Raw genomic sequence first — 20,471 nt, 5'->3', positions numbered from 1 at the left:
AAAAACATGGAGCAGAATACATTTTGGCCTAAATTTATGACGAAATTAGATTTTTAAAATATTTTTACTGGACGTTTAATAGCAAAAAGTCAAAAATATTGTTTTTTCTCAAAATTGTTGGTCTTTTTAACCGTTTCAATACCGTGCAATTTTACACCTTCCTGCCCAGGCCATTTTTCAGGTTTCAGCGCTCACACACTTTGAATGACAATTGCGCAGTCATACAACACTGTACCCAAACTAAAATTTTATCATTTTCTTCACACAACTAGAGCTTTCTTTTGGTGGTATTTAATCACCGCTGGGGTTTTTATTTTTTGCTAAATTAACAAAATAAGACCAAAAATTTTGAAAAAAAAACACATTTTTCTTTGTTTCTGTTATAAAAGTTTACAAATAAATAATTGTTCTTCATAAATTTAGGCCGAGATGTATTCTGCTACATGTCTTTGGTGAAAATAACCCAAATTAGGATGTATTTTTTAGTTTGTAGGAAAGTTATAGAGTTCACAAACTATGGTATAGATCTGAATATTGATCAATCCTGAAGTACTGACGGCCAATCTAATGTCTTGAGGTCCAAGAATGTCAGAATAGTACAGATATCCCCAAATGACCCCTTTTTGCAGAGTAGACAGTCCGACGTACTTCATAAGAGGCATAGCGAGTTTTTTGAAGTTGTATTTTTTTGTCATAATTTTTCCGAAAATGAAAAAATTAAAAAAATTATTTTCACTATTTTTTTTTTTACATACTGTCACCAGTGCAGTACAGCGTCATCATATAACTGGCATGGCCGTGAACAGCGACACTGACTGGTGACAGTATGAAAAAAAAAATAAAAAATGCACAGGCGTTCAAATACCACTGAAAGAAAGCTCAATTTGTTGGAAAAAAGGACATAAAATTCATTTGGGTGCAGTGTTGCATGACTGTGCAATTGTTAAAATAACGCAGTGCCGTAACGCAAAAAATGGCCTGGTCAGGAAGGGGGGTAAATCCTCAGGAAGGCAAGTGGTTAAAGGGGACTACTTGTCATGTGCCTCTCACACACTGTGAAGCTGTGTTTTAGCACACAGGTGTGAACAGGGAATAAAATTCACAGTGCATTACATTCAGTAACTTTTTTATCATTGTTCATAGTTTGCTAAATACCAAAACAGAACTTATTCTAATTTTAGAGCAATGCTTGCAAAGCACCGGGACATGCGTGTCAATAAATAATTTGACTTTCCATTCAAAGTTAATCAGTAACCTGGCCAGACATAAACACAAGCCACTGTTGTGCTTTTGCTAACCATAAAAATGGCGGCGGTCTCCTTGTCAGCGCACATCGCAGGAACTACGCCTAACCGTACGCCGGGCGTAAAACAAGCCTAGACAGCGTGTGCTGTCATTGGTGGGATTGCCTGTAATCTCGCAGTGTGTTGTGGGAAATGTAGTGTTTTGTTTCGCAGCCTGCTGCTTTGCTGACGGATACAAAGACTACATTTCCCGGCTGTTTTGCAGTGCAGGTTCGCCTGATGGCTAGTGGGCTACACAGACAGGAGGGACTGGGGAGCATTGTTATTGCTCATCAGCACACACGGGGTTCTAGTTATGGCTTGTCCTGGTCACTGATCAATATGATTGCTGGCAGACTGTGACCATGTGCTGAGCCGGTGACCTGCCCCGGTGCGGGGACAGCGGCCTCTGCGGCCAGGTATAGTATGACATGATGACATTCATTTCACACCTGCTGGGTGTTCATCCTTCACTTACTGCATGTGTTCTGTAGTGTGCATTGCTATGGTGACATGACCTACCATGGGCAGACCTCCTACTAGAATATAATGTCTGGGGGTGCCTAAAGAGTTCTTGTTCTTCTGGACATAATGTATTAAAGCGGAACATCAGCTGAAACTTTTCTTAGCATCTTCTTCAGTTATCTGTGCTCCCATAGGGGAGATTGATTTTACTTCCTGTATTAGTGGTCACCAGGACAGGAAGTGAGCAGAAATCTTCACAATGAAGAACCTGCTCTCACCTGTGCGTTTAATGGGCGCTACAATGCAGAATCACTGCGCACGAAATCTAGGTTCACAGGATTGCAGGTGCTGGAATGTGTGTGAGGCTATTCTATTAACACATTGCGCGGTAACAGACGTTTTACTGGATTGTTAGCCACTGGTCACCACAAGGACACATAGAAAACAATTGTTTCCTGTGTGTCCCATTCACATTGCAATGCAGGCTGGAGCTGTGCTGAAATGGAGACATGCTGCATTTTATTACACTGCACAGCAGCACAGCACGTCATGCTGCTGTACAGTGCCATGAATGACGTGTACGTGTTGTACACATCAAACAAAGTTTGTCCAAAAAAAGAAAAAGTTGATGGGTGATGTCTTGAATCACACACCACACTGCCCCTAGCACAGTCAGGTGCAAACAGCTACAGGACAGGTAAAGCGCGCTGTCTGCTCTAGTGTGAATAGAACCTAAATGACGCATGGTCCGGCACCCACAGCCAAAATGTGCTGCCCCTTAGCAGATGTGCAGGGGTACCATTAATTCATGACACCCCTACGCATCTGAAAATGCAGTGCATTTTTGGGTGCGCAAAACTGTATGGTGCCACAACACCATTCAGTTCTGTGCAGCTGCCCTGTGGTTGTCCGTTTTTTTTTTGTTTTTTTTGTTTGTTTTTTTTTTTTTTTTTTTTAGAAAAAGAGTCTGGAATCTTTTCTGCGCATTTCACACAGATACATCAGCTCATTCAAATGAATGGACAGTTGTGTCCATGCAAACGCAGCACACACCAACCTCATCAGTGTGACCCAAGGCTAAAGGCTCGTTTACGTGGTCCCTATTGTGTACCATTCCTCTGAAAAGTGATATGTCACCTCCTGAGCACATGTTGAAACCTGGAAAAGTCCCACATAACCACATGCATTACAATAATTCTCTTGAACAGCAGCTCTGCCTACCAGACATGACATGCCACACCTGGAAGCAAGGCATGGCAGCCGCAGCAATATTTACTACCCCCCTCCAGCTTCATTGCACATTTTTAGAGGGGAAGTAAAATTGTGACTCAGCCACCTTTTCTTACTGGCCGCCCCATGTAAATGAGACCTAAAACCACATTCATTAAAGGTTACTGTCAGAGTAAGTTTACACAGATGTCAAAGGGGTGGTAAGCATAGGCAATTGGTCTGCATTTTTAACCCCCCCCCAACAACTGCCTACCTACAAATTAATATGAAGGTCCCTTAGGTCAATTCACATTGCCAAAATGATTCACAGTGCAACAGTCTTCAGCTTGGCAGTTGTTGCTGCTTGCCAGTTGTGCGCACTGAAGTTAATGGTACCATAGTGCCTACATGTTCAGCTTCAGCATGGTACTGCAGTGCAAAATCCCCCTTAGAATTGCAAAAAAAAAAAGGCAATCTGGAGGTGTCAGTATCCCTCGCTGAACACCTGCAAACCACAGCCTGACACCCCCCCGAAAAGTGATTCCACCAATTTGTGCGATTTGAGGAAAAAAATGCTTGTATGTTGAGAAAACATCAATACAGTGCAGTAAAAATGATATGTGCACTCTGTGCAAAGCGCGTATTTATTTTCTAATGCACAGGTGTGAACAAACCCCTAGAATCCCACTGTAATAAAAATGACACAAGCTTGAACCTGTCCCTGCTGTTTCCACAGCTTCCCAAAAAGTTTTGTCCAAATTACAATAATTGGTGTGTATATGAAAAAAAATTGCAGCGCTATTCCTCCTGTGAAACAGGCATGGCAGACTTGACACTTTTTATTGCGTGTTATTTGTAAAATGCAGGAATTCATATTGAAGAATGTGGTTCGCAGGTATATTGTGGGCCAATCATAGCACATAAAATCGATATTTCTATGTAGTGAAGTGTCAGAAATTGCTGTTGCAGAAGAATAGTTTGATAGGAGTTATCCTGGGGGAGCATGTGCGCTCTTTAACCCGTTCTTGCCTGGACCCAGGGTAGTGACCTTGTCTTAGCAGCATACCATGTGCACGTCCCCAAGGGATAACTATCCTACTCTCCTTTGCTGTGGGGACACCTGCCAGGCACCCATCTGGCTTAAAGCAGTATTAAACCGAAAAGCAAACATTTATTATATTGCAGCTTACCAATTCATAGATGTGATAGATGTATTTTTTTTTTCTTAGGCTTTCTTTCCTTTATTTTTATCTGGTGATCTGGCCAGTAAGTCTGTTGTTCTTTCAGCAGAACAATCTCTCCTGTAAATGTATCAATTTAGATGGGAAAAACAATTTACCACTGACCGTGTTTATTTATTCATGTGAAACCTTTATCCCAGAAGGAGAAAAGACTGCTGCTGTAACTGCAGTTTGAACTGGAGCGTGGCTTCAATTTGTTAATGTATCTAAATATACTAGTATATCGAACACACTCCTCCCCCCAAACTGACAATGCTGCTGTCTTTCTGTGCTCATTCCTCCAGAGTGGGGGCACTCTAATAAAGGAGATGTGTTACTGGCCAGATCACCAGGTGAAAATAGAGGGACTTAAAAAAGAAAAAAAAAAATGCAGCCACCGCATCTAATGACTGGTGAGCTGCAATATATTACATTTTTGGTTTGGGGTTTAATACCGTTTTAACTCCCCTAACTCCTGTGTCTTCCCTGATTTCTGGCTATGACAACTTGTAGCCAAAAAGGCAATTTCAATGAGCCATCTTTGTATCCCTACCATATAAACCATCTCAGATGTGTTCCTCACATGGGTTATATAGGGAGAAATACATTCTTGGAGTTCCTTATGCCACAATCTTTAGCTGGGGAACCAGGTTTATAGACTTAGAGAACGCTGGGAAGGGGACTCCCTGGAACTCCTTGTCCTAAATGATGGTAGCCTTAGGTCATTCCCTCCTCAGAGTTCCTCAAAGCTGTTTGTAGTCACTATCCCAACTACTAGAGACTGAGGAATGGGGAATTCTTTTACTGTGCTCCTCCTTGTATAGCCTGGTTAGAGTTTGGGTTTTGGCATAAACCATTGGCTGGTGGCTTGTGCATGTAGTATGTGTAAAAGCATTGTATTTGCATGTTTCCAACAATTGTGTGGGTTTCCTGAAGCTGGCTAAAGATGTATTGAATTTTGGCTGGTTCAGCAGGGACCAGGCAAGATTCAATCCATCTAAGGGCAGGCTGGTTGTACTGAAGTTGATCCATCAATCAATTTGGGTACAACCAACTTCCCGGATTTTTTACATGAGATTACTGATGGCGGCTGTAGCCACTAATGGTAATCATTGTGTTCTGCCAGCAGGAAAGACTCCCCACCAGCAGAATACAATAGTGCTATGGGAGGGATGGGGAAATTGAGTGATTTTCTTTCCTGCAACTTGTGGTTGCAGGGAAGAAAATCACATCATCTATGGCCTGCCTTTAGGCTCTGCTGTTTGCTTTCTCTATCGCAAAAAAGCAACACTAGTTGGTAAATTGACCAATTTGGTACTTACCATGTCCAAGTGCTTGTATAACGGTGACAAGGATATTTCTTTGGGGAAGCTATTGATAAAAATGGCCGTGTACCATAGTACAAAATTATTCCTCTATTGTTCAAAGGTTTTACACCTTTAACCCAACTGTCTTTACACAGGCTTCGATGAACACAAAGACAGGAATGAACCTGTTGTACTCTTGGCTCATGTTGGCGACAGGGTACAGTGCCCAGCTAGTGTCTTGAAGCGTGATTTCTCAGCATAGCTGAAATGCAAGGTAACAATTCCTAATGTATATGTGAACCTTCATGTTGTGAAGCAGCCCATACAGTTTAAAATAGAAATGAAAGGTAAAACATTTGTGTAGAGATATAAATAAGCGATCACATACCCTCTGTTCTCAGCTGTATAGAGAGGTGAGGGTAGAGAAACAGCAGCACCATGGTCTTTCCAGTTAATGTGCAAGGAGGACATGTCAGCAAAGGTTTGATCATTGAAGAAGAGTTCCCAGCACAGCTAGAAAACTGACCATGCTGTGCTCTCTGTCTAGTGTGGTCAGTTTGTATTAGGAAAGCAGAGGGACTGGCAGGAACACCAGGGATTTGACAGAAGGGAAGCAAAACAAAGAGAACAGGATACTTTTTCATACAAGTACATGGTACAACAGGCACATTACAGGAATTTAAAATGTTGTTTTTGTATATTCTTTAAAGGAAACTTTTACTGAGAACATATACTTGTTACCATTGCTGGGCTTTATTTAAAATTGCTAGGTGCTTTGCTGTTGCTTGCTGAAATATTTTAAGGGTCACTGTCCTGGAACAAGTATGCAGCAAATGAAATTTGGACTTATGATATGCATCCTTGTTCAGGTCATTACCTTTGAAAGCATTGATGCCATTGATTGTAAGCTCCAAGGAGCAGGGCCCTCCTGAGTCCTAACCCTCTTGTATTGTTGCTGTATTGTCTCCCATTATATTGTAAAGTGCTGAGCAAACTGTTGGCACTATATACAGTCAGGTCCATAAATATTGGGACATCGACACTATTCTAGCATTTTTGGATCTATACACCACCACAATGGATTTGAAATGAAATTAACAAGATGTGCTTTAACTGCAGACTGTCAGCTTTAATTTGAGGGTATTTACATCCAAATCAGGTGAACGGTGTAGGAATTACAACAGTTTGCATATGTGCCTCCCACTTGTTAAGGGACCAAAAGTAATGGGACAGAATAATAATCCTAAATCAAACTTTCACTTTTTAATACTTGGTTGCAAATCCTTTGCAGTCAATTACAGCCTGAAGTCTGGAACGCATAGACATCACCAGACGCTGGGTTTCATCCCTGGTGATGCTCTGCCAGGCCTCTACTGCAACTGTCTTCAGTTCCTGCTTATTCTTGGGGCATTTTCCCTTCAGTTTTGTCTTCAGCAAGTGAAATGTATACTCAATTAGATTCAGGTCAGGTGATTGACTTGGCCATTGCATAACATTCCACTTCTTTCCCGTAAAAAACTCTTTGGTTGCTTTTGCAGGATGCTTTGGGTCATTGTCCATCTGCACTGTGAAGCGGCGTCCAATGAGTTCTGAATCATTTGGCTGAATATGAGTAGATAATATTGCCCGAAACACTTCAGAATTCATCCAGCTGCTTTTGTCAGCAGTCACATCATCAATAAATACAAGAGAACCAGTTCCATTGGCAGCCATACATGCCCACGCCATGACACTACCACCACCATGCTTCACTGATGAGGTGGTATGCTTAGGATCATGAGCAGTTCCTTTCCTTCTCCATACTCTTCTCTTCCCATCACTCTGGTACAAGTTGATCTTGGACTCATCTGTCCATAGGATGTTGTTCCAGAACTGTGAAGGCTTTTTTAGATGTCGTTTGGCAAACTCTAATCTGGCCTTCCTGTTTTTAAGGCTCACCAATGGTTTACATCTTGTGGTGAACCCTCTGTATTCACTCTGGTGAAGTCTTCTCTTGATTGTTGACTTTGACACACATACACCTACCTCTTGGAGAGTGTTCTTGATCTGGCCAACTGTTGTGAAGGGTGTTTTCTTCACCAGGGAAAGAGTTCTTCGGTCATCCACCACAGTTGTTTTCCGTGGTCTTCCGGGTCTTTTGGTGTTGCTGAGCTAGCTCACTGGTGCGTTCCTTCTTTTTAAGAATGTTCCAAACAGTTGTTTTGGCCACGCCTAATGTTTTTGCTATCTCTCTGATGGGTTTGTTTTGTTTTTTCAGCCTAATGATGGCTTGCTTCACTGATAGTGACAGCTCTTTGGATCTCATCTTGAGTGTTGACAGCAACATTTTCCAAATGCAAATAGCACACTTGAAATGAACTCTGGACCTTTTATCTGCTCATTGTAATTGGGATAATGAGGGAATAACACACACGTGGCCATGGAACAGCTGAGAAGCCAATTGTCCCATTACTTTTAGTCCCTTAACAAGTGGGAGGCACATATGCAAACTGTTGTAATTCCTACACCGTTCACCTGATTTGGATGTAAATACCCTCAAATTAAAGCTGACAATCTGCAGTTAAAGCACATCTTGTTCGTTTCATTTCAAATCCATTGTGGCAGTGTATAGAGCCAAAAATGTTAGAATTGTGTCCATGTCCCAATATTTATGGACCTGACTGTAAATCCTGTATAATAATAATAATTGGATCATCATGACAGCATAAGCAGCTACCATACTTAACGAAACTTAAAAATGATGCCTTGTGCTGCTGCACCCATGCTGCAAGGGTTACCTGCTCGTTTAGTCTATGGGGGAGGAGAAGCACTGTAACTTACCTGATCCTCTGGTCCCCCAGCAGACAGCGGTCCCCCATGCTTCAGTCATAGATTGTCCCTCTGCATCATCATGTCCAATGCAGGGCTATGTACCCTACATTAATCTTGATGACGACAGGACCTTGGACCGGCATAGTGTGGGGGAAAAGACACTGCAGGGACCTGTCTAGACTGCACAGAGAATTGGATAAGTAGGGCTTCTTTTCTTCACCTAGAGCTAAATGAACAATTAACCGTTGTAAGGCAGGCACAGCCTACTGTAATGGATCATTTTCAAGTTTTCGGAGTTGGGCTTTAAAGATAAGTTAGCAATGGCTACTCCTACATTTCTCTCAGTCCAGGTTTCCTTTAGAATTTTCTTTTAATTTTTGCTTTATAGATTCTAGTATGTATTGGCATCTGTATTTAGACCCTTTATTGTCTTGTCATCTTTTCAGAACCACAGAAGACAAGGATATGGTATTGCCATACTTTTAAGACACAATGACTAGTGATCATCATGATGTCTCCCAATCAAGGATATCTTATGTAAGCCAACATATGTTAAAATGGAACGTCTTACTAGTTTTTTCTATATAATATACTTTATTTAAATGTACTCTACCTCCCCCTTTCTACCATAATCAAAATGAAATATGATGGGGTATGTATGTATGTATGTGTGTGTGGTGTGTGTGTATATATATATATATATATATATATATATTTTTTTTTTTTTTTGTGGTGCGCAGCCTGCACTTCTTACAGGGGGATAGCACTGAATTCGCTGGTAGGGTAAGTATGCTAATTCAGCTCAATCCACCACAGTGAGGGCTTAATGTAAAATTAACCCCGGGGGTGAATTTGTACTTCTAAATACTAATAAAATACATACATGTGTACACCGTGTATTAATTTATTGCAGTAGTGCATGAGCTTCACTGCGCTATGACAAAGATAGCTCTGTGTTCCTTTTACAGTAATCAGAAAAAAATGCGGCAAATAAAATTATCTTGTTTTCATTACTTTCTTGTCCTTTATTGCTTGGTAAAGAATATATTTTGCATCTAGACAAAAAAGGCTTTTATGTGTTTTCTCAATATCTTTTTGATGTGTACAAAAGTATACGTGTACAAGCAGAGCTGGGACAAGGGGTGGGTGGAACGGGCGGCTGCCCTGAGTGCAATGGTTTGCTGTAGGGATGAGGGCGACCAGGGGTGGACTGACCATTCGAGCACTCGGGCACTGCCCGAGGGCCCAGGGTCACTACGGGGCCCCATGAAATGTCCCTGGTACTTTTTATAGGCTTTTTTGGGTGTGGTTTGAGTGTGGGCAAGGACACAGGGGCCCCATGATCCTCTATTGCCCGGGGGCCCCATTAGTTGTCAGTCCACCCCTGAGGGTGACTTCCTTCTGTTACATGGGACAGAAGTAGTGATGGAGGCAGTGAATTTGACAAGCGAGTGACTGCTGGGCGTAGGATCCCCTAAGCTTGCATATCTTGAACCGGGTGGAAGACACAGTTTGGAAGCTTTTTACTGTAAAAAGTGTGGTTACTGTGCTACATGTTCGAGATGCAATGTCCACCCTTTTATTGGATATATACTTCATCTAATTTAGTGGATGCTGTGGGCCCTGCAAGCTTAATAATTAACATTGCTTCCACTGACAGCTCATAATTTTTTTTTAGTGTTCTGTTCTGTCGGCAGTCAGCCTTTTCACCCCGCAACAGGCTCCCATAGCAGAGAGAGAGCCCTGAGTTTCAGTCAGCTCACATATAGGCCTTCTACTAATAATGAAGTCTGGATACCAAGTAAGATTTAGACCTAGAAATGAAGGCTTTATCTTGCCCAACGCTCTATAAAGCCTCCTGGACCCAGAACAGGACTTATAGATTTATTAAGATTTTAGGAAAGCAAGTGAGCAGCCTGCTGTGAACAACACATACTCACTGTCCACAATCCTGACAGTGCTTTATAAACAATGTGTGTGTGTGTGAAATATATGTGTGTGTGTGTGTGTGTGTGTGTGTATATGTGTGTGTGTATATATATATATATATATATATATATATATACCACGTCTTGTAAATAGCACTTAGGTTATAACTGATAAATCTGACCATTGTGTAAAACTGAATACTAAGAATTGGATTTCTGTATTTTATTTTCATTTACAGCCATTGAAGTGACTCTTTCCCTCCAGTTAGGAGCAATCCATTCCTTCTATGCCTGGATGGTAGTTCAAATTGCAGGCGAGATGAACGAAGATAAGCATGCAATTGCTGATGAGCTTTTGATGCTAAGCCTCCAAATTATGTGCCTTCTTACTGAAGAGGTGAGGTCAATATTCTTGCTTGTGTTTGCACATCTTTAATGATTCAATAACATGTTAATAGAGAAGTAAAGCCAATTCTTTTTTTTTGGTTATACTTCTCCTTTAGATCATAGGAGTCTATTTACTAATGTACCCCATGACCCAAAGTCAGCCAATAGCGGGCTAATGTCTGCTATCAGCTGATGGGGCACAGCCACAGTCGACAAGGATCCTGACAATATCGTTGGGATCCATCCTGGCTGCCTAAATGACAACTGGCTCTATCTCACTGTGCGCAGCTAAAAGCCAGAGACGTATGCAACCACCCCCTCCCTGCAGCAGGCCTCTACATTTATATTTTTCTTCAGTGTTTTGCAAAATCTATTTGGGAGGCTTGACTTTGTAATTACCATAGCAGTTGGTTGGTGTTTATATACTGCCACTAAGTTGCCTTGAGATTGAATTTTTCAAGCACGCTTGTAATGTCTAAAATGATAACTTCAGCTTGAGTGTGCTTTCTCTGTGCCCTGATATGGCTAAACAAGAAATGGATAAAATGAGCTGGGTGAGGGGACCATAAGGAGCTTCATAAGCACGGGGGTGTGGAAATGTTTGAAAAAAACTACTTCTCAGGGGACTCAATTGGTGCCCCAATCTACTTGTCCAGATAAAAAAAATAAAAATTTGAACCAAAACCGTATTTAAATCTGAAGTGATATTAGGAAATTTTTAAAAACAAAAAGGGTTTTATGGCGACTTAAATGTGTAACATTTTTAACATTGCTCTGTTTATCTCCTCCTCCTCCCCTTTTCCCTGTCTCCAGCACCACACCTGGGGGCTGGCAGGGAGGGAAGAGACCTTGCAGTGTAATGAGCACTGATTGGGTCCTTGTCAGGAAAGGGGAGTGTCCAGCTTATCCTTTATCCCTTTCACTGCCAGAATTGTTATTGTGGTTTTTCAACAAGATTAAAATATTTATTTTAGGCCTGAAGATTACATAAAACCACCAAACATGATATATTTTCTGAAATCAGAGAGAATAAAATAATGGTATTTACAATTTTTTATGCCGCATGATATTACCCCAAAATTTCAGTAAAAATACAGGTTAGTTAATTTTAGGGCACAAAAAAATAGATTGCCCTATTTTTTTGTAAAATATAAAAGATGAGGTTGCATCGAGTAAATAGATATCCAACATGTCAAACCTTAAATTTGTGTGCGCTTGTGAAATGGCGATGAACTTCAGTTTCCTATAATTTCTATAGGTGACACTTTTAAAGCCCCTTATAGGTCATCGGTTTAGTGTTACAGAGGAGGTCTGGTGCTAGAATTATTGCTCTCATCCTAGAGTGCGCGGTAATATGTAACATGTGTATCGCAATTCATGTTTTCATGCATAGGTGCCCCAGTGTGTGCTTTTACGTTTGTACGTGTGTATATGTGGGGGTGGGGGCCTCATTTGTTTGTGGGGGGGATATTATGTGCTTTGGTGTAACTTTAATTTTGTACAATTTAAAAAAAAAATGTTTTCATCACATAGGGGACAATATCCCGCAATGCATTACATTCTTTCTCTCAATGGGGACCTGGAAGTGACGTCATAAGTGACTTCTGGGTCAGGACAAGAGGGAGCTAGGCGTGGACGTGTGCGCTCTCCTCCCTTTACTCTAGCTGACGGCGGTGAAGCGGTCCTGGGCCCGCAGATGGGCAAGCGGAGCCCATGAGATAATGGGCGGGGGGAGGTTCACAGTTTTAAGAAATCTACCTGCCTGGTGCCCGGAACTACATGTCTCGGGCATTGGGCAATATAAATTCAACATCCCTGTAAGCAGATTGCAAAGTTACCGAAGTGCACAAAGTATTGAAACAAAGAGCTATGGATCTAACCAGATACATGGTTTGTATGACTATATAAACCTCATTTACAATTCCCAAGGTGAACTGCCACTTTAAAGGTACTTTTATCCTATTAAAGTGGAGTTTTATATACAGATTTAAATAAATACCGCATACATTTGTTAGTTAAAATGTTTATATCAAAAGTAGTCAAATTCACAAAAAAAATTGTATTTACTGAATGTGTTTAAATATTTATGTTTTGCAATAATTATCACTTAAATTTAGCGGGGTTTTTTTTTTTGGTGTTTTTTTTTTTTATTTAACATGCTAACACAGCACCAGAGAAAGAAATAAACGCACTCAGAAATATGAAACTGTGAAAACATTTTAGTGTGCTTTCATTCACAGAACCATCTGGTGAAATGTTACAATTTATTTTCATTCCTGAGCTCAGAACAGAACATTTCTACACTGATACATTGTATGCTTTTAACACTGGCTAGTGAAGAATTCCCCTCGTTGTTATTTTGTACATTGCTAAAATACCGACTGCTTACTGCCAGGTGATAAATAACAAATGTGTCTGTTCTTTAGTGCTGTGCTTCTCAAACTTTTTCCAGTTGGGGCTCCCTTGAAAAGCATTTTCAGTCACAAGGCACACCTGTCCAAAGCCTGGTTCACGTTACTGTGTGTCGTGGAACGCACGCAAATATCGCGCTCATTCCTGACACGCAAACGCTTTTTAGGGGTACCAGTAATTCTTAATGTTACCCCATACATTGGCAAACGTGAGGTGTTTTTGGTGTGTTGCAATTTTAAAAAAAGGGTCGAGGACGACTTTCCCTGCATTTCTGCAGGTAGGGCAGCCCATAGAAATGAATCAGCTGCCCTACTCACAGATGTGAACCAAGGGCGTTTTCACCTGTGAGGTTGGAGAGTGGTGAAACCACGCAGTTGAGCTCCTTTTACCACCCCCAACTGCTCCCCCCTTTAGTTGCAGAAGCAGCAGCTGGGGGTATACACATGCTGTGGCCACAGCTGGAAGTATACCTCCAGGTGAATGGGGTTGCAACTCCAACCCCGCAACTGTGTGCACGTGATTGTGGAATTACCAGGGGCGGACTGACAACTCATGGGGACCCCGGACAATAGGGGATCATGGGGCCCCTGTGTCCTTGCCCAAACTCAAAAAAGCCTATGAAAAAGGTACCAGGGGCATCTCATGGGGCCCCCTACTGACACCGGGCCCTCGGGCGGTGCCCGAGTTTCCAAATGGTCAGTCCACCACTGGTGGTGATGCTGCATTTACAGTGTCCAAACAGGTGGTGAGGAGGCACATGCTTTACCACCTTTCAAATGCCTCTGAAAATTGATCTGAGAATGGATTGCTTTTCAGAGGAACGACAGTCCTTGCTGCTATTACAAACAAGTCCTATAAAAGCAGTTCTGAAAGGACAGGAATAGGGGGTCAAAATTAAAAATAACACACACACATATCTATACAGCCCTAAAAAAAAGTTGTTGTACATTCCCTCACACAACCAGGTTCTGCACTCTAGGGGGAAAGAGCATAGCAGACACTCCCCCACCCTTTGCTTTCACTTTGCTCAGCAGTCTGATGTACTGTGCGGGTTGGGATCGGGAGCTCAGGTTAAACTGACAGCCTTTCTTTACCAGGACACCATGGCACCCCAGTTGAGACAAGGCTGCTTAAGTAAATGGACTTTAAAGTGTTACTAAACTCACAAAAGTAAAATCAGTCTGTTTATGCAGTAAAGCATGTTTGCTATACTTACTGTGGAACCTAAGGGGTTAATCCTCTGCATTGTGTAAAAAGGCTGTTTGATCCTGACTTCTCTGATCCTCCCCTTCTTCCAGTGTCCCCTCTTATCTCCTGATAAGACATATCTGTGGAGTCACTGCACAAGCTAAATTTGTTGTATTGCTAAAAGGTTTTTTTTCTTGGGAGAGTGCATGTGATCAGCACAGGGCCAATCGGCACTATCCAGACACAGGTCAGGGGTTCTGCATCCTCCTAGAGCAGAATGAAAACTCCTTCTACAAGCTTTAACATGTGCTCTGCTGGACACTGATAGAAGTCACAAGACTGCCCTAACTGCTGATGAGAAAAGGTATTTAGCAGTTTATATTTACTGAAATAATTGCACTTCCATGTTCTGTGTACTGTGAGAGACCAGATTATAGTGAATGCAGGGTCCTGGGTTTAGTAACACTTCAACCACTTGCCTACAGGGCACTTTTACCCCCTTCCTGTCCAGGCCAATCTTCAGCTTTCAGTGTTATCACACTTTGACAATTGCGCGGTCATGCAACACTGTACTTATATGAACTATAAAAGAAAAAAGAACAAGAAATTTTGTAAAAAAAAAGATTTTCTTTGTTTCTTTTATAAAATTTTGCAAACAGGTAATTTTTCTCCTTCACTAATGTGTGTTGATGAGCCAGCACTGATGAGGCGGCACTGATGTCATTGATGAGGATACACTGAGGCTGGACTGATATGTGGCACTAATAGGCAGCACTGAATGGCAGCACGGACAGGCAGTGATGGGCAGAACTGTTGGGCACTGATGGGCTTTATTGGGGCTGCACTGATAATCAGGGCACTGATAATCCATGCCATGATTATCAGTGTAGATGTCTCCTTTGACAGTTGCCGGTTATCGGCAGTACTTCCTCACGCTGTGACCAATGTGAGGAAAGTACTGTCGATAACAGGCAAATGTATTTACATGGTGATCAGCTGTGATTTGACACAGATGGTCATGTGGTAAAAGGCTGTTGTGATTGATCTTCTACCATGTCATGCGATCAGCTGTGTCCAAAGGACACAGCGATCACAGAGAGCGTCGGGTGCACGCCACGGGGGGCGCATTCTGGGAGAATGTCATATGATGCCCTCCCAGAACTGGACAACTGCACTGTAGCCATCGTTCAGCTATAGCACGGTCAAGAAGTGATTAAAGTGGAAGCACACTGCATCTGAGCACCACAAACCCAAAGCGACATGTAATTCATTTTTAATATTCAAAGCAAACTCATCCATCTGTCTGTGTCTCCATGCTTTATTTTGCTGTGCAATCACTTAGAAAAACACTGTCTAGCCTTTCTGGCCGTGGCCATCTTGAGTAAAGGTAGGTGATTTGTGTAGCCATTACTTCCTGGAATCCATCTGCCCTTAGCTCAGTAGGAGAGTGTGCTTGGCTAAGTAAACCCCTCCTCCCTTCCTGAAGACTCATGGGATGCATTACATAAGTTTCCCAGGCATGGAAACCAGGAAGTAGCTAAAAAAATGTAAAAAAAAAAACTGTTTAAAACAAGTAAGTATGCTATACTTATATATCTATTTACGAATGCTAGCAGCATAAGGATTCAGAATAGTCAATGTTGATTGAGTGAGTGAAGTTCCACTCTAATGAGTTGGCTCCTTTTTTTTTTTTTTGTGGTATTTACCTCACATTTTTAACAAATGTGTGGTATTTAAAGTGTTACTAAACCTACAAGTGTAAAATCAGTCTGTATATGCAGTAAAGCATGCTTGTACAAAGGCTGATTGATCATGTCTTCTCTGATCCTCCCCTTCTTCTACTGTCCCCAATAAATCTCCTGATAGAACAGAGGTTTGAGGACAAGCTGCACATGCTCAGTTTGGTGTCTATGGCAGGGGAGGGATCTTTCCCTTCTTCTACTGTCCCCAATCTATCTGTTGATAGTACAGAGCCCTAGGAGGCACTCTGCACATGCTCAGTTTTGTGTGTGTGTCTGTGTTCGGACAGAGGATCAGGGGTCATGGACAGTCAGAGGAGAATGAAAACTCCTACAAGCTTAAACCAGTGCTCTACTGGACACTGATAGAAGTCACAAGACTGCTATATACTGCTAATGAGAAAAGGTACTTTGTAGTTTATTTTTACTAAAATAATTGCATTTTCATGTTCGGTGTACTGTGGGAGACCAGATATAGTGAATTCAGTGTCATGGCTTAGTAACATTTTAACTCACATTTGATATTTTACTTTGATCAATTGACTGATAAAAAAAGGGTCACGTGACCTTCATATTGCATGCAAAATCCTTTAGTGAATTGACCCCATTATGTCTCTTCTGCAATAAAGGATTCTTACCTGTTTGTTGCAACCTTCATGGCATCCTAGTATTCTACACTTTGAGGACAGCTTGGATATAGATATTCCCATACACAGCATTATCTAACTATTTGATAAAAGCCTCACTGTAACACATTATGTAACATGCTTTAAGAAAAGTTGTTTTGAATTTCTCTATTGCAAACTGGTAGTCTTTGCCACATTCTCAGGGCATTCTTTCTGCTCTATCACAGTAATTGGCACACATATGAGTACCTTGGGGCAGGGGCGGACTGACAACTCATGGGGCCCCCCGGGCAATAGGGGATCATGGGGCCCCCGTGTCCTTGCCCAAATTCAAAAAAGCCTATGAAAAAGAAAGCAGGGGCATCTCATGGGGCCCCCTACTGACCCCAGGCCCTCGGGCAGTGCCCGAGTTTCCAAATGGTCAGTCCGCCTCTGCCTTGGGGCCTACATGTTTTACTAAGGTGGGAACAATATAATATGGTCTGCAGTATATTATGATGTGCAGATGTTGAAAGGCCAATGAAGAACAGTCAGTGACTGTTTAGGAAACAGGGATGTGCTTGGGGATTAGGAAACAGGGATGTGCTTGGGGATTATTTCAAAGTAAATATCAGTATATGATTTAAATCGTTTATTCAGGATTACACAGTTGTGAAGAAGCGTGGGGAGCCTGGCATGGGCAGTGAAAACCCCTCCGCATCAGAAGAATCTTCTACTAGCATAGAAATCCCCAGCTTAAATCTGGAAAACAAGCTCATGGTAGAGAAACTGGCGGAGATAGCCTATAAAATAAGCAATGAACTTGAAGAGGTGAGCATATTACCATTATGTTATAAAAAATAAAATCTATTATGGCTAATTGCTGCTATGATGTAATACTTTTGCATAATTATTTTTTTTTTTTTGTTGTTGAAACAGTTTTCTGAAACATCAGGGTTCCTGGAGAAAACGTGTGAGGGTAAGCAAAACCTATCGAGCTCTAGTACTGTGACACTAATAACAAATTGAAAGGAATGTATTATTGCTTTTGTTCATACTGTCTTCATTTGCTATAATCACAACTAAAGAGAAGAAAAGGAATTTGCCAAAGATTTTTTCATTATTTGAATAGGAAAAGCAGCATATCATGTAGTCCATTTTCCAGTGTATATATAAAAGAAAACTGCACTAAAAGTGTCTAATCTATAAACCAGCCCCCACATCATATATAGGATACACTATATCAAACGTTTTGTCAAACTAACTTGTGCAGCACTAAATGTAGAAATATGTGAAGTAACATGAATAGAAAAAATACAAAATAAATAAATGGAATAAATAGAAATAAATAAATAAAAAGTCCAAATTTCCTATAAATGACTTCCACCAAGTGCATGAAAGTGACAGGTAGAGAAGCGATCCTCTTCACCAGTTCAATGCAGTCTGAATATAAACCACCACATGTTTTTCACCAACCACTCTGAGGCTTACCAGAAGTACTGTGAGCCTTGTGAGAGAAGACAACAACAGAGTTTTTATATCAATCCACCTATCGCCAACAGATAGGTATCCTATCAGGTAATCTCCCATATGTATGGATCGGCTCAATAAATTACATGCAAAAAAAAAAAGAAATGCTCCAATAGTGTAAATCTGGTACAAGTTTAACCCCTTCACGCCTAAGGGTAAAACAAATCTTAAAGCCTAAGTAAAATTTTACAACTTTGACATGTGTTAGTTAAACTGTACATATCATCACAACTACTTTGTATATCTAGGTGAATTATACCTTGCTTTTTTCAGGACAATTTGGGCTTTCATTTGGTGGTAATGGATATCTCCTGATTGTTTGTTTGTTTTTTATTATCAAAGAAAAACTGTTCCAAAATAGAAAAAAAAAAAATTTTTTTTTAAATTTAGCTCTGTGTTTCTTGTTACTTCCATAACCTACCACCAAAAATGTTCCAGCTCTTGACGATCGCAGTGATACCATATATGTGTATGTTATTTGTTGTTTGTACCTGTGCTACAGCCCAGAAACAACAGTGCGCATTTTGTTTTTTTTACGTAAAACACACTGACACTAACTGACACTGATACTAATTTAAAAAAATAATAAAAATCCTGACCTTGACCCAACACTAAACAGGGGCTTATTTACCACAAGGCAAACAAGACATTTTTCAGGGGAGCAGCGCTGCCCCCCAGAAGAAGAAACACACACTACATGAAGACCAAGTGGGATTCGAGAGAGGCTGCGGGCTGCTTGACGGTGTATGCAGAACCCGACTCTCGTTCCTGGGGATGTCTGGAGCTGTGTAGGTGTCTGATTTTTTTTTCTCGCTCTTGTCAGGGGGGTTGTGGTGGGTGTATGGGGGAGACAGTGGTAGTGGAAGGTTTTCTCATCGGCAAGGGGGAAGGAGGTGGTGTTTTTTGGTGTCATACTCTCCCCTTTGGGGGCGTTGTTTGCTTGTTGGTGTTATGCTCTCTCTGCGCCTGGGTGGGGGTCGGTGTCAGGCTCTCTCCTTTGGGGGGTTGTTGGTTGGTGCTCTGCTCTCTCTGCAGTGGGAAGGGGGGGGGGGGGGGTGACCATCCAACCCAGCATGTGGCACAACAGTTTTATCTGTATTGATGGATCCCCGGTATCTCTCAGAAATCAAGTGCAGTACTGAAAGTTACTCAGTATAAAATATAATTTATTGTTATTGAAAAATGGCTATGCTTTCCAGTATTACCAAATCAAGCTTTTTTTGTTGTTGTTTTAAGCAATCATTTGTGAGCAAAAGATCACTTGAAATGGTTGTTCTATGTTTGATCACTCATTTACTGTTGATGGAAAGCATCAAATTTAAAGGGTAAGGTCAAAATGAAAAGGCGAACTTGCTCCAAATATCTTGGCTACCCCTCCGGATCCCACTGCACATATTGGCCATGATGTCCTGCGCTCTGTGTAGTCATCTGTACTTCACAATTTAACAGTTATTTTTAATACTTAAAGTGGTTGTAAACCCTTACATATATCCAATGAAGTGACTGGCCTCAGGTGATACACAGAGATGAAACAAATCCTCCTACATAAGTTGTACCTGTTTGCACTCTCGCTTCTAGTATGCATCACATACTAGCAGATTATGAAAGACTTGCCTGAAAATGAAGCCCTCCAGTGGAGCGCTGCCAGTGCTCCCCGAGGCATCCATTGTCACCTTGTCTTCCTTCCGGGTTCACGAGCTGTTGCCATCTGATTGGCCAAGCCGCGATGTTGTCACTCCTGCACATGCATGGAGGAGGTTCGGGCGTGGTTTGGCTCTCTCAATGAGCAGCACGCCTTCCATTGAGAGTGCAGTGCGCATGTGCCATGACATCACTGGCATTTCTACAGTAAATATTTCTTAAACGGTGCCTGTTTAGGAGATATTTACAGTACCTACAGGTTAGCCTTATTAAAGGCTAACCTGTAGGTAAAAGATACAAAACTGGGTTTACTTCCACTTTAAGCTTAAAGGGATCGTTCACCTTCACCAAGGTTCAGGTGCAGCTAAGGGTCGCCTGTGGATAAATCAAACTCTGTATCTCTGACTAAAGTTGAATAATGGCCTTCCTATAGGTGTAGGCCATTTATGTACCTCCTGAAACTTGACTGGAATACTTCCAGGATGTTGCTGAGTGAGGCCTAGTCATTACTGCTCACCCTCTCTATCACAGGAGTGAGCTTTTTTTCTCTGATTCAGACCCCCTCACATGCTCTATCTCTCTCCTGGTAAGGTAGCTCAGAGCTCAGTGTCTGAGAGCTCACTCCTGTAATGGAGGAGGTGAGCAGTAATGACGAGGCCTCACTTAGGAATGTCCTGGAAGTATCCCAGTCAGGCTTTATGAGGTATGTAAATGGCCTACACCTATAGCAAGGACATTATTCAACT

The 20,471-nt window shown here is 41.6% G+C and overlaps 1 protein-coding gene across 1 annotated transcript in view; it reads left to right on the top strand.

Annotated features, from left to right (window-relative positions):
- Window positions 1–1,521: 1,521 nt before the first annotated feature.
- LOC149472995 (uncharacterized) overlaps window positions 1,522–20,471 on the top strand; it is a 35,718-nt gene continuing 16,768 nt past the window's right edge. The window contains exons 1-6 of the mRNA XM_089686343.1: window positions 1,522–1,702; window positions 5,640–5,758; window positions 8,742–8,832; window positions 10,463–10,620; window positions 17,215–17,385; window positions 17,494–17,533. Of these exons, the coding sequence (XP_089542469.1) occupies window positions 10,519–10,620; window positions 17,215–17,385; window positions 17,494–17,533 (313 nt within the window). The 5' untranslated portion in view covers window positions 1,522–1,702; window positions 5,640–5,758; window positions 8,742–8,832; window positions 10,463–10,518. The remainder of the gene's footprint in view (window positions 1,703–5,639; window positions 5,759–8,741; window positions 8,833–10,462; window positions 10,621–17,214; window positions 17,386–17,493; window positions 17,534–20,471) is intronic.

Source organism: Staurois parvus, unplaced genomic scaffold (genome assembly GCF_062004578.1).
Source record: "Staurois parvus isolate SC_StPar_1 unplaced genomic scaffold, SC_StPar_1.0 ptg000019l, whole genome shotgun sequence".
Lineage (NCBI taxonomy): Eukaryota > Metazoa > Chordata > Amphibia > Anura > Ranidae > Staurois > Staurois parvus.
The sequence above is the reverse complement of the archived record's forward strand: the minus strand, read 5'-3'. Positions and strand labels throughout refer to the sequence as shown.